The 12,500-nt window shown below is 41.8% G+C and overlaps 2 protein-coding genes across 3 annotated transcripts in view; one reads left to right on the top strand and one right to left on the bottom strand.

The window, feature by feature from the left end:
• LOC138966211 (putative cystathionine gamma-lyase 2) overlaps positions 1 to 4,197 on the top strand; it is a 48,882-nt gene extending 44,685 nt beyond the window's left edge. For both annotated transcript variants that reach the window (XM_070338350.1, XM_070338351.1), the window contains exons 12-13: positions 859 to 997; positions 2,680 to 4,197. In XM_070338350.1, coding sequence (XP_070194451.1) covers positions 859 to 997; positions 2,680 to 2,700 — 160 coding nt within the window. In that variant the 3' untranslated portion in view covers positions 2,701 to 4,197. The remainder of the gene's footprint in view (positions 1 to 858; positions 998 to 2,679) is intronic.
• Positions 4,198 to 7,054: 2,857 nt separating this feature from the next.
• Positions 7,055 to 12,500, bottom strand: part of LOC138966210 (uncharacterized) — a 31,092-nt gene continuing 25,646 nt past the window's right edge. Inside the window, exon 2 of the mRNA XM_070338348.1 lies at positions 7,055 to 11,757. Within this exon, the coding sequence (XP_070194449.1) occupies positions 10,450 to 11,757 (1,308 nt within the window). The 3' untranslated portion in view covers positions 7,055 to 10,449. The remainder of the gene's footprint in view (positions 11,758 to 12,500) is intronic.

Raw genomic sequence — 12,500 nt, 5'->3', positions numbered from 1 at the left:
ACTGTCTTATAACATACTGTCTTGTTATTAGGATGTTCTCTAGAAGTTTTCAATATTATTTGAACATGTTACGGCGTTGTGAAAGAAAGTTACTTGACAGCAACTATTTATCTTTTGTGTTGAGTCCGTGTAAAGCGTTTCCATTCTGGACGTGCCTTCTCTTTGAAATAAGAGGAATATACTCACAGAACTAATACAGGCCCTGACATCCTATGTCCACAACTGATTTGTCTCCGTTTCTCATTATTAAACTTTGTATGCAATGTGAAAACGAATGGAACTGTGACAAGAAAATACAACAACAACAACAACAACAACAACAACAACAACAACAACAACAACAACAACAACAACCCCGTTTATATACACATGTTTTGTTTCAAAATGGCTCCTGGCATTTAATTCATCCACAGAGTTTTACAAAATAGGTTCAATGCAGTCAAAACAGGTTCAATGCAGTCAAAACAGGTTCAATGCAGTCAAAATAGGTTCAATGCAGTCAAAACATGTTCAATGCAGTGAAAATAGGTTCAATGCAGTCAAAATAGGTTCAATGCAATGCAGTCAAAATAGGTTCAATGCAGTCAAAGCAGGTTCAATGCAGTCAAAACAGGTTCAATGCAGTCAAAATAGGTTCAATGCAGTCAAAACAGGTTCAATGCAGTCAAAACAGGTTCAATGCAGTCAAAACAGCCTACTTGAAGTCCAAGACCAGGCTACATTTTCTAATAAATAACACAAGCGCATGAACAAGAATTTCTGGAGCTAACTTAAGATGCTCGCAAAACAAATATTGCTGTTACATCGTCTCTTATGCATCGCAATGTCTTGCTAATGTTTTTTTCCTGGTGGTATCAGGCGGGAGATGACACACAGTGCGATGACGGAGGAAGAGCGACAGGCCATTGGTATCACGGACACACTAGTACGCATTTCCATTGGTCTGGAGGACCCACGTGACCTCATCCGGGACCTGGAACAGGCACTGCTCCTTGCGGTTAGATTTGTTTCCAACACTTGGAATATATATGTATAGGTTACAACACGAGTGGCTTTTTATATGGCTTGTATTTCAGTCAAGACCCAGCGGATGAATATCATCGGGAGACACGAGCCTCTGGCGAGTGGCTCTCGATTGATATTCCCGCTGGGTCTTGACTGAAATACAAGCCATATAAAAAACCACGAGTGTTGTAATCTGTATATCCCATTCTACCATCAAACACAAAGTGTAGACTACTAGCGGCACTGTTGCGATCTGTGGAGTTTGAAACAGTGTTTTCAGCGAGACTTGGCCTTTTTGCAACCTTAAACTAAGTGACCGTCGCTGAAAAAATAAAACGAATGAGTGCATCTATAAGTACGCGGTAACACTACTTTCAGACCGTTTAAAAGCTTTAAGTAAAGGTTCATAAGTTGCAAGAAAGTAATGAAGTCGTATAGAAATCCATTTAGTTGAAGCGCACAATTCTTTTGCGTTTCAGGTCGGCGGAACGGGGAAACCGGTTTGGCCCCCATTTGGCTTACTCGACTCGATTCAGAATCGATTCCACGTTGTTTTTTTCGAACGCATTATTATACAATTAGTCTTATTGACAGAGAAGCAAATTTTAGGGAACACATATGTAGATTTAACCATTTGCTCCCTATTTGAAATGTATCTACATGTTTTGCGAGTGTGTTTGCATGAACCTAAACTGGTATGGGTGCGAGGAAAACAGGACCCAAGTCTGTCACCGCCGCTTGATTGCATTTTGAAAGAATATGACTGGATTACGGAAAAATACACACATGTTAAGTTCTTAGATACCTTCATCGCCAATGTGGACTTACTGCAGAGCCAGGCAAAAGAGTAGACTTGCTCGCAAAACACGTGAAACAGCTGATGATAGCGAAGCCCAACCGTGCCAGGTAAGGACGGTCTGACAGATTCTCAAAAGTCGTCTGCTAACGAAGCAAGGGGAGGGTACTCGTGTTTTTGTTTTGGTTCGCTAGCATCTGGTTATCTTGTAAGTTGAATGTTCGTTTTTTCCCACCTGCATTGCTTTCATAATGAAAGAAACGTTTGCTTATTGCATCTCATACATCAGATCAGTTCTGAGATTCATTTTTGCGTGCAACTGATATGGTTTTCTGAGCCGTGCAATACGATTTTGGAACTTCATACAAATGTGTCACATTGTTCGGCGCGAGGTCAAAGGTCGGGAGCAAAGTAGTTCTTCGCCCAAATCGGAATCTGCACTATCATATATTTTTTTGAGTCCATGATGTATTTATTGAGCTATAAAAATACAACATATATACCCATACTGAAGTAACAGAGACAAAGAAGGGAGGTCATGGGATATATATATATATATATATATGTGTGTGTGTGTGTGTGTGTGTGTGTGTGTGTGTGTGTGTGCGCGCGCGCGTGCGTGCGTCTGTGTGTGTGTGTGTGTGTGTGTGTGTGTGTGTGTGTGTGTGTGTGTGTGTGTGTGAGTGATTCAAAGTGTGTGTGTGTTACCGGGAGGGGTTTACGTTGGGGGAGGAGGAGGGTGGTAAAAGCATCTTTTGGGAAGTTGCAAATCACAACTATCCCTGATTATGCATATTTGCTGTGTAGAGATGAAGCCCATGCGCCGCAAAGTCGGGTTTGTTCCATGTTCACTAAGTTCAGATTTCCTCTTGTTTCAGATACCAAATCCAAAGGACTGAGGACCGGCTTTATGTCTTATTTCTATTTTGCTTTGTACTGTGATGCTTCACACACAAAAAAACCCTCACACACACACAAACATGTGCTCATAGAGATTGAGAGAGAGAGAGAGAGAGAGAGAGAGAGAGAGAGAGAGAGAGAGAGAGAGAGAGAGAGAGAGAGAGAGAGAGAGAGAGAGAGAGAGAGAGAGAGATCAAATCAAATCAAATCAAATCAAATTTTATTTTACGAGGGTTGTGGCATAAGCAATATAAACGAGCTTCTTTTCAACCAGCCCTCGCCCAGAGAGGGACTATTCTAATCTTGAATACATATATATATATATATATATATATATACATACGTAAAACAATTACAAAAGATAAGCAAGGCAGAAAAACTATTCACATGACTATATACACGTTGTAGGCTATACATACATTCTTGCGTTATGAAACACTGATGCTTTATGGACAGATATGATCAATATGAAAATAATCAGAACGAAGTCTTCCATCACTGTGACTTTTCGTAATTTGACATTAAATGTAATGAGAGGTGTTTTTTGAAAGTATTGAGACTTGTTGGGACTCGAACTGATTCCGGGAGAGAATTCCACAAAACGCTGCCAGAATAAGCTAAACTTGATTTAAAGAGATCTATCCGCGGAATGGGGACGTTGAATTTTCGGCTTGGTTTGGCTTTAAATTTTGTAATGAAAGCACTCGGTGCATGTCCGGAAAGGATTTTGTGAAGGAGCACGCCTTTATTTGATTTAAATCTTTCTTTTAAAGGCAAAATCTTAAGTTTTTTATAATCGTCGAAAACAAGACTGGATTGTTTTAATAGAACTGATTTTAGTGCTCGTCTGTGTAGACTGTACAGTGGTTTTAAAATGTTTGCACTGGCAGAGTCCCAGATGGTCGAACAATAATCCGTGATGGTTTGTATGTATGCATTATAAAATAATAACCTTGAGTGTGGATCAAGAAAGTGCTTTATTCTGTTCAACAAATATATTTTCCTCGACACGGTTTTACACAACGATCTAACATGATGGGTCCAAGATAAATTATTATCGATATTTACTCCCAAAACTTTGTGATCTCCTACTTCCGCTATTGCATCGTTGCCAATTAATAAGGAATGGGGATTATTCTTGATGTTTTGTCTTTTTTGCCTTGTTGTAATTAACATGTATTTGGTCTTTTGGGGGTGAAGACTCATGTGGTTATATTTCGTCCAATTAATGAGATCATCTACACTGTTCTGCAATGATAAATAAACTTTGTCTAATTTTTTATCAGAAGTGTGTATGGTCGTATCATCAGCAAATAGTTCACAATCATCATTAACACTAAAAGGAAGATCGTTAATATACAGAGAGAAAAGAAGTGGCCCAAGGACAGAACCCTGGGGGACTCCATATAACACCGGTCTTTTACTTGACATAGAGAGAGAGAGAGAGAGAGAGAGAGAGAGAGAGAGAGAGAGAGAGAGAGAGAGAGAGAGAGAGAGAGAGAGAGATATCAAATCAAATCAAATCAAATCAAATTTATTTTACGAGGGTTGTGGCATAAGCAATATAAACGAGCTTCTTTTCAACCTGCCCTCGCCCAGAGAGGGACTAGCCTACTCTAATCTTATATATATATATACAGAGAGAGAGAGAGAGAGAGAGAGAGAGAGAGAGAGAGAGAGAGAGAGAGAGAGAGAGAGAGAGAGAGAGAGAGAGCGCGCTGGGGGATAATTTATCAATGCTTGTATTAATCTCTACTCAAATTTATAATGTATAGCCTCCCTTGCAACGAAGCCTTGCATTTTATTTTTGTTTTTCCATTTGATTACTTGTCAAATCTTTCTTGCATGTATCAAACGAGTAACACGCTTGTCTTCGACCAGTATATGTGTGTGCGCGCACGCGCGTGTCATTGTGTGTGTGTGTGTGTGTGTGTGTGTGTGTGTGTGTGTGTGTGTGTGTAAGTGTGTGTGTGTGTGAGAGAGAGAGAGTGAGAGAAAAAAAGAAAAGAGAGAGAGAGAGAGAGAGAGAGAGAGAGAGAGAGAGAGAGAGAGAGAGAGAGAGAGAGAGAGAGAGAGAGAGAGTATTCAAAACGTCAAAGCTAATCCTCACACTCAAGGAAACAGAGACCAGATTCGCACATTCACGAACTCAATATCCTGCCATTTATTTTATTCATTTAAAAACCCGTCTTAACCTCTCATGTCGCATACCTACAACACACCCACACAGAGCAAATTACATCTCCATTTACTTGACATTTTCATCTGCGATTCAACATCTTTATGATAATCAAAGAACAATTATTTTATTAAATTCGAGTATACAAAACAATACACGGGGCAATTTTGGGATTTCCTTTCTCTCTGTACGCACTGGCGAAAAGATAGAGATGAATAAATAAATGTGCCAAGTGTTCATGCTGATTCACAAATCATTTCATTCAAGCCCTAAATAGGACAAATACCAAAAGCAGGAATTATGTTTGATTGTCTGTCTGTCTGTCTCTTTCTCTGTCCCTCCCTCCCTTCCTCATAAACTTAAAAGATATTCATCATTGTTGCCTCGTCATCTGAAATCAACACGCTGAAATAATGACTTCACACAAGACGACTTCTGCAATAGTTTTGGATACTACGAGCACACAAAAATGCCTCCAACGAATTATTTGAATGTGCAGAACATTTCTCTCTAACTGTTTCAACACAAAAACGAAAAGCAAATATCTTGGAGGAATGATCGCGAATTTACACAAGAGCTTTCTTTAGTTGTTTGAATGCGAGGGGCAGGGTGGTTATGCTTTCAAATCATACAGCGGATACCGTAGCGAAAAAGTCTGGCCAAGGATGCAATGTTTGCTGAAAGAGTTTCTATATTTGATGACGTTTTCAGCAAACACACATCAGAAAAAAGAAGACGGAGATGAGTTGAGTTGCTGTGAGAGTCTTTTCTTTTTTTCTTGTGAGAGAGGCTGAGAGAGATTCATTTCAGCTGTGACACTGGTTTTGTGACTGGTTTCTTAAAGCCCACACAAGCACACCATTAATTCAGCAGAGTTATTCAGTACAGTCTGCAAGCTCAGTTTATTTAGGAAATAGATTATTATACATTTTCTTTACATTTCAAAATTCCTCTTCTAAGGCACACACGCCAAAGCGTGGTTACTGTGTATTCATCTTTTTACATTTAGTCAAGTTTTGACTAAATGTTTTAACATCGAGGGGGAATCGAAACGAGGGTCGTGGTGTATGTGTGTGTGTGCGTGTGTGCGTGCGTGTGTGCGTGCGTGCGTGTAGAGCGATTCAGACCAAACTACTGGACCGATCTTTATGAAATTTGACATGAGAGTTCCTGGGTATGATATCCCCATACGTTTTTTTCATTTTTTTGATAAATGTCTTTGATGACGTCATATCCGGCTTTTCGTGAAAGTTGAGGCGGCACTGTCACGCTCTCATTTTTCAACCAAATTGGTTGAAATTTTGGTCAAGTAGTCTTCGACGAAGCCCGGACTTCGGTATTGCATTTCAGCTTGGTGGCTTAAAAATTAATTAATGACTTTGGTCATTAAAAATCTGAAAATTGTAAAAAAAAATTTTTTTTTCTAAAACGATCCAAATTTACGTTCATCTTATTCTCCATCATTTGTTGATTCCAAAAACATATAAATATGTTATATTCGGATTAAAAACAAGCTCTGAAAATTAAATATATAAAAATTATTATCAAAATTAAATTGTTGAAATCAATTTAAAAACACTTTCATCTTATTCCTTGTCGGTTCCTGATTCCAAAAACATTTAGATATGATATGTTTGGATTAAAAACACGCTCAGAAAGTTAAAACAAAGAGAGGTACAGAAAAGCGTGCTATCCTTCTCAGCGCAAGTACTACCCCGCTCTTCCTGTCAATTTCACTGCCTTTGCCGTGCGCGGTGGACTGACGATGCTACGAGTATACGGTCTTGCTGCGTTGCGTTGCGTTCAGTTTCATTCTGTGAGTTCGACAGCTACTTGACTAAATGTTGTATTTTCGCCTTACGCGACTTGTTCTTTTTGTTGTTGTTGAAATTTCTCTTCCAAGTCACACGCGTGGTAATGTTTATTCTTTTTTAGTGTTGGAAAAAATGCAAGGATTTACCTTTGTAAGGAAATGTGAATCTTACTGGCCTAATGTAAAGAATTCAGTGACAATACGATGAGAGAAAAGTGTAAATAGTAATGTGCAAGAAAGAAGCTTAAATTATTTGCCGAGAATTCATATTTGGACTACAGTGTCTCTCGCTCTCTCTTCCACACACACACACGCACACACACACACACACACACACTGAAAAAAGGAACCAAAACAAATCCTGAGTTATCACAATTTAGTCATGTTGACATCAAACTTTGCCTTGTGTTCTATTTTAACAGTAAAAATTCATATGTCATCATAAGCAAACACAGCATCGAATACAAGAAAAGCTTCAGGCAAGTAAGAAATGTACAGCTAAATTCAACAGTTCTATATTCGTTGGTGCTGCATTTGGTAACCTCTCTCTCTCTCCCTCACTCTCTCTGACACACACACACACACACACACACACACACACACACACACACACACACGCACGCACGCACGCACAGCACGCACGCACACACACACACACACACACACACACACACACACACACACACACACACACACACACACAAACACTTGCAATTTACACCAATTTGTTTTTCAGTATAAACAACAAACAATATCACAGTCTGAAAGCAATGACTGTCACAGGTTAAATGTTTTGAAGACAATTCAAATCTCGGTGTACAAGGACAAGAACTGAACAAACAGTGTCAGTGATATTTCAGGCGGAAGGAAACTCAAGATGTATTGTTGTTACACAGTACTGGCAGAACAAGTTCATTAGGCCAAGCTACAACAAATCAATGTTTCCTATTCCCCGACCGACCCTATTTTTTCCTCCCGACCCTTAAACAATTTTGAACGTACAAAAAATAAAATACCAAAAACAACCTATTCAAACAAAACAACAAAAACACACACACACTCGATTTTCAGACTTTACAACGGAAGTTACTTTCCTCCGACATTCCAGGGGACACAGCTCGCACGATTCCCGGTCAATAAAAAGCCACATGCGCCTGTTTTAATAAAATAAAATAAAAACCAACTTTTTATTTTTTTTTATTTTGGCCTAGTCATTGGGGAAAAAATGTGTTTGTCTTTGCCTTAACAACTTTGAGAGCTTAAACAAGGACAGCAACAACTCGTCGCTCCTTGTAACGTGTCAAGATGTGCATGTTTGGTAGAGCATGACACAATTCTTTGACACCTAGCTAGATTGTTTATCGAATCAGTTTTTTCAATTTGAAAAAAACCAGAAAAGTTTTCTATGCAGACGTCGTCTCAACAAATTCATTAATGTTTGTGTGAAGATACCTTCAAAAGTACCAGAGTTACGGGTATTTAAATGGAACAGTGGATGTCTGCTAATGCACCGTTGCAGTTTGTATTCATGAAGATGATAGAAACCATTACACGAGTTTTACGAGTAACAGCTTTTTTTTGCCTGCAGTGAAAATAGCCGATTTCCTGACTTGAAACACGAATGATATAAACTTCGTCTGTACACGCTGTAAGTATTTTACAATACTTGTTGAAAAAATAATATCGAGTTTGGAAGACGTTAATGTTTTTACTTAAAAGTTTATATCTTCTTATCTGATACGACGAAAAATGACACAATGCCATAACCTTCCCTCAATGCAAATTGTAAGCTTTCTATTACATCTGTAACAAGATAAAGAATCATTTCGTAACGCTTGATATGATCACGAATCATATTTTCTTCGCATGCTGTAACGTAAGCTTAAAGGGAAATATTAACATGTAAAACTGAAACGCATCACACCGAATGTATAAGGGAAAATTCTCTCCTAGAACGCAAGAAGAAACAGAAGGTATAAATGAGCAATAAAGGCACGAACTCAATTGACAACATCACAAATTGAGAGTGCAATACATGGATTAAATGAGAACTGTACGGCAGCAGTGGCCACGGTGAGTTTGAAATAACGGTTTCACGTCTTATATAGAAAAAGAACACAGTTATAAGACTTCAGAAGAAACGTTTCCTTTGACGTCAATAGGCACTTCATTACGCTGGCTTTGTATGTCTTTCCTTTTCATGACTTGTATCCACGTGTTCATCTTCATTTAGTTCATGAGTTCATCGTAAACGAACACATCCGTCACATCATTTCAAAATAGATTTATATATTTCAATATATTAACGTCGTCAAAGTGATTACACACTTCATTTGCTTGATGCCAAATAGGCACTTCAAGTCAAATTAAAACGTTTGCGTCATTTGTCTTCATCAAGTTCATGAGTTCTTGTAACCGCACGTACATCTGATCCACTTCAAAAGTTCACGAGTATACAATCAAAGAACACAACACAAAATCGGTTTACATTTCCTCGATCATATTCACCTTTCAAACAAACGTTCAGGTCCTTTAAATATCTGTTTCAAGTTAATGAGTTTGCATCCACATTTGTGTTTTTATCAGGTTCATAAGCTTGCATCCACATGCTCATCTTTATCCAGTTCATGAGTTTGCATCCCAATGTTCATCTTCGAAGAGTTTTTTTCGTTTTGTATGCACGTGCTGACGTTCATCAGATTCAAACTCATGTTTGAAGCATTCTTTTTGACTATACATACCTATATATATGTCCGGTTTTTTCTCCTCTCTGTTTTGGAGGTTCACAGTTGGGTTTTATGTCAAGACGTTTAAAACCTTCCATAACTTCGATCGGATAAAAAGATCTTGCGCAACACACACAGGTACACTGCAACGCAGCGTAGCTTCAAGATCAAAGAGACAAACACATTTTCTTTCAAAGGTTACACAAAATAGGCTCTGAGTGCAGTATGCGTTTTTCCACCCTACATGTTGAGAAACGCACATCAAGGAAAGTATGCACAAGCGCTTTCTTCCCAAAGGTTAACTTGGACAAATGCTTTTCAAGGCATGACGCATACTTATTCACTTCGGGATCCCCGTAACCCATGTTAGCACAGAGAACAGGCAACAGAATAAGAACATGTTTTCATCTTTAGTCTGACGCCACAGGCTGGCACCTTCACTTCTTGTTTTGTGCGTGATTTCAAAAATGAGAGAGACTTTCGTCGTGAGATTACAGAGATTTCGAAAACGAATTCAGGTTCGTTCTCATACCTGCACTGCTCTGTGAGGCTCTCAACAGGTATTCCAGAGGTCTGCTCTGTACTTTTGCTCTGACGCTTCAATTATTTTCCACAAATCGAATTGTCAGTCGTCGAAATTCAGAAATGGAACAGTGTGGACAAATACCCACAACCCTACGCGTAGAGCAGTGACCTACTTTCACTCCCAAACTGTCGCGATACGGAGTTCCCAATCCGAGTAAAGGGCTGAACTCTGCGACAGTTCACACCTTTTCCACTGGTGGGGTAGGGGGTGCCATGGTGACTTGTGTAAAGGGGCAGAGTGTTTACAAAGAAAGATACTGCATGCGCTTTCATGCACATCATCCACGGAGTAGGGACTAGCGTGCATGTGTGGGCCTTACAGTTCAAAATTCTGAGGGCCGAAAACTTGACGAAACTTTAAAAAAATCATGTGGGAAGGATAAAGTTCAAACTTTTCCCATGGCTGTTTGTAGGTGTGAGAAGGTGCGAAAGTGAGTTCGGGGGGCTACAAGTAAAGGGTCTGCATGCGCTTCCTGACCCCGCGTCCCCCGGAAGACCCAGAAGAGGTGGCCTTGGTCCTGGAGGAGATGTCTGAGTCCTTGAAGTCCCGGGCCATCCTCCTGGCCACGCCCTTCTGCTGGTCCCCCGCGCTGCCCGAGGACGAGCTGCTGCACTCCTTCTCCTTGCCCCCGTCCAGGGCGTTGAATCGCCGTAGTCGCTCCCTCCAGTCGGGCTTCCCGTCCGGTCCGGTAGCCTGGCTCTGTTGGCGGTGCAGTGCGCTGTCCCTGGCCTGCGCGGCTGTGGTGGGGAACTCTGCGGAGGAGGGGACGATGATGGATGGCTCGGAGTCCGACCGGGACACCGTTCTGGAGCGAGGATTCTTTGACTGGGACACGGAAGCGTCTTTAGAGTTCAAGTCTATCGCAGTGGTGAACTGCGTGAGTTTGACCGCCTCCGCGGAAGAGTCCTTGTTAGTACTGGAGCTCCCGAGGGAGTGTTTAGAGGGACTGGCGTCCAGAGGAGGGGGGTCTCTGTGGACGGGGGTTTGGTGAATGGAGAGCTGAGAGGTGGGGACTAGCGGTGCGGACATTCGCCTCACGTGCGTCGATGCGGACTTCTTCGGCGTGGCTGAAGGACTGGTGGACGACGTCGTGGTGGTGACGATGGTGCTGACGTTGTTGATGGGGGAAGCGGTGGTGACGGGGGCAACCATCTCCGGAGGCCTTGGTGGCAAGGGGGGCGGGTCCTCTTCAACACTCCCAGACTCCTCCCTGGCACCGTTAGAGGATGACGACATCACGCCGTACACTCCTTCTGACGTCGCATCCCCGAGACCAGCGGGACCAGCCTGGGGTGGCTGAGCAGCTACAGTGGGAGCCCCAGTCCCGCCCACCAGGTCCCTCAGCTGTTTGGGGTCCGCGGGGCGGTACTTCTCGTGGAAGCTGACCTTCTGGCCAGACTCTATGGCCTTCAGTCTGGCGCGGAAATCGTCCAGGGGCTCGTAGGCTGGTTCCTCCCAGTAGCTCTCTTCGTCAGAGTCGTACTGGAACTTCGGTTTCGGGGGAGTTCCGCCGTCACGCACGTAGGCGTACAGATCGTCGATCTCAGCCATCAGGATGTCCTCGCGGCTCTTGGAGCGCTTCACCCTGCCCACTTTGGGTGTCCCCACTCCATCCTCTTCAGGGCGGAGGGGAGCGGAGAAGATGTTGGAGGCCCTTGCGCTGCGGTGTTGTGTCTTCATGACGGACTCGGGCAGCGTGACGATCAGGTGCAGCGTGTTGTTGTAGTTGCTCACCATCCGCGTGCACTTTGCCTGCACACAGCCAGAGAAACAGAGTGAGGTTTTGACATTTTGCTTTGACAACTGCGCGAATCTATGAAATTAAACTGAACAATGCAAAACTGTAAAGAACGAATGATGCAAAAAGGAAGAATGGGATAGGTCAGAAGAAGAAGAAAGGATGGCCTACACGAATGCTGCTTTGGCCATTTAAACTTTAAATCAATAAAGTACTGCAGAAGGAAAATAAATAGAAGAAGAATATGGAGGAGGATCAAATGAGTAACTAGGGGTGAGAGGTTGAGAAGAGAAGGAGAGGACCCACATTTTTAGATCAGACCATTCTTCAACCGTCCGATTGAGTAGACTGTGGGAGGGGTATGTGTGTGAATTCGCATGTGTGTGTGTGTAAAAGAAACAAGATACTTTTGTATTCTGAGAGAGAGAGAGAGAGAGAGAGAGAGAGAGAGAGAGAGAGAGAGAGAGAGAGAGAGAGAGAGAGAGAGAGAGAGAAAGAAAGAGATAGAGAGAGAGACAGACAGACAGTGAAACAGAGACATCGAGAAAAGACGTGGTTGCAATGCCCAACATGCGTCACCACTTCACTCAAAGCATGTCACTGAAAAGGCATCTAAACAAGAAAGCGCGGCCGGGTAACAGCATCATTTCTCCGTTCCATCGACCTTAAAATCTTAAAACGGAACAAGACACTAGGGCATAGAATTGGGTACACACACGGCCACACAGATAACACAGACATAGCTGTGAAACGGCGT

Source organism: Littorina saxatilis, linkage group LG5 (assembly GCF_037325665.1).
Source record: "Littorina saxatilis isolate snail1 linkage group LG5, US_GU_Lsax_2.0, whole genome shotgun sequence".
Taxonomy (NCBI): domain Eukaryota; kingdom Metazoa; phylum Mollusca; class Gastropoda; order Littorinimorpha; family Littorinidae; genus Littorina; species Littorina saxatilis.
This window is presented reverse-complemented; position numbering and strand designations above follow the sequence as displayed.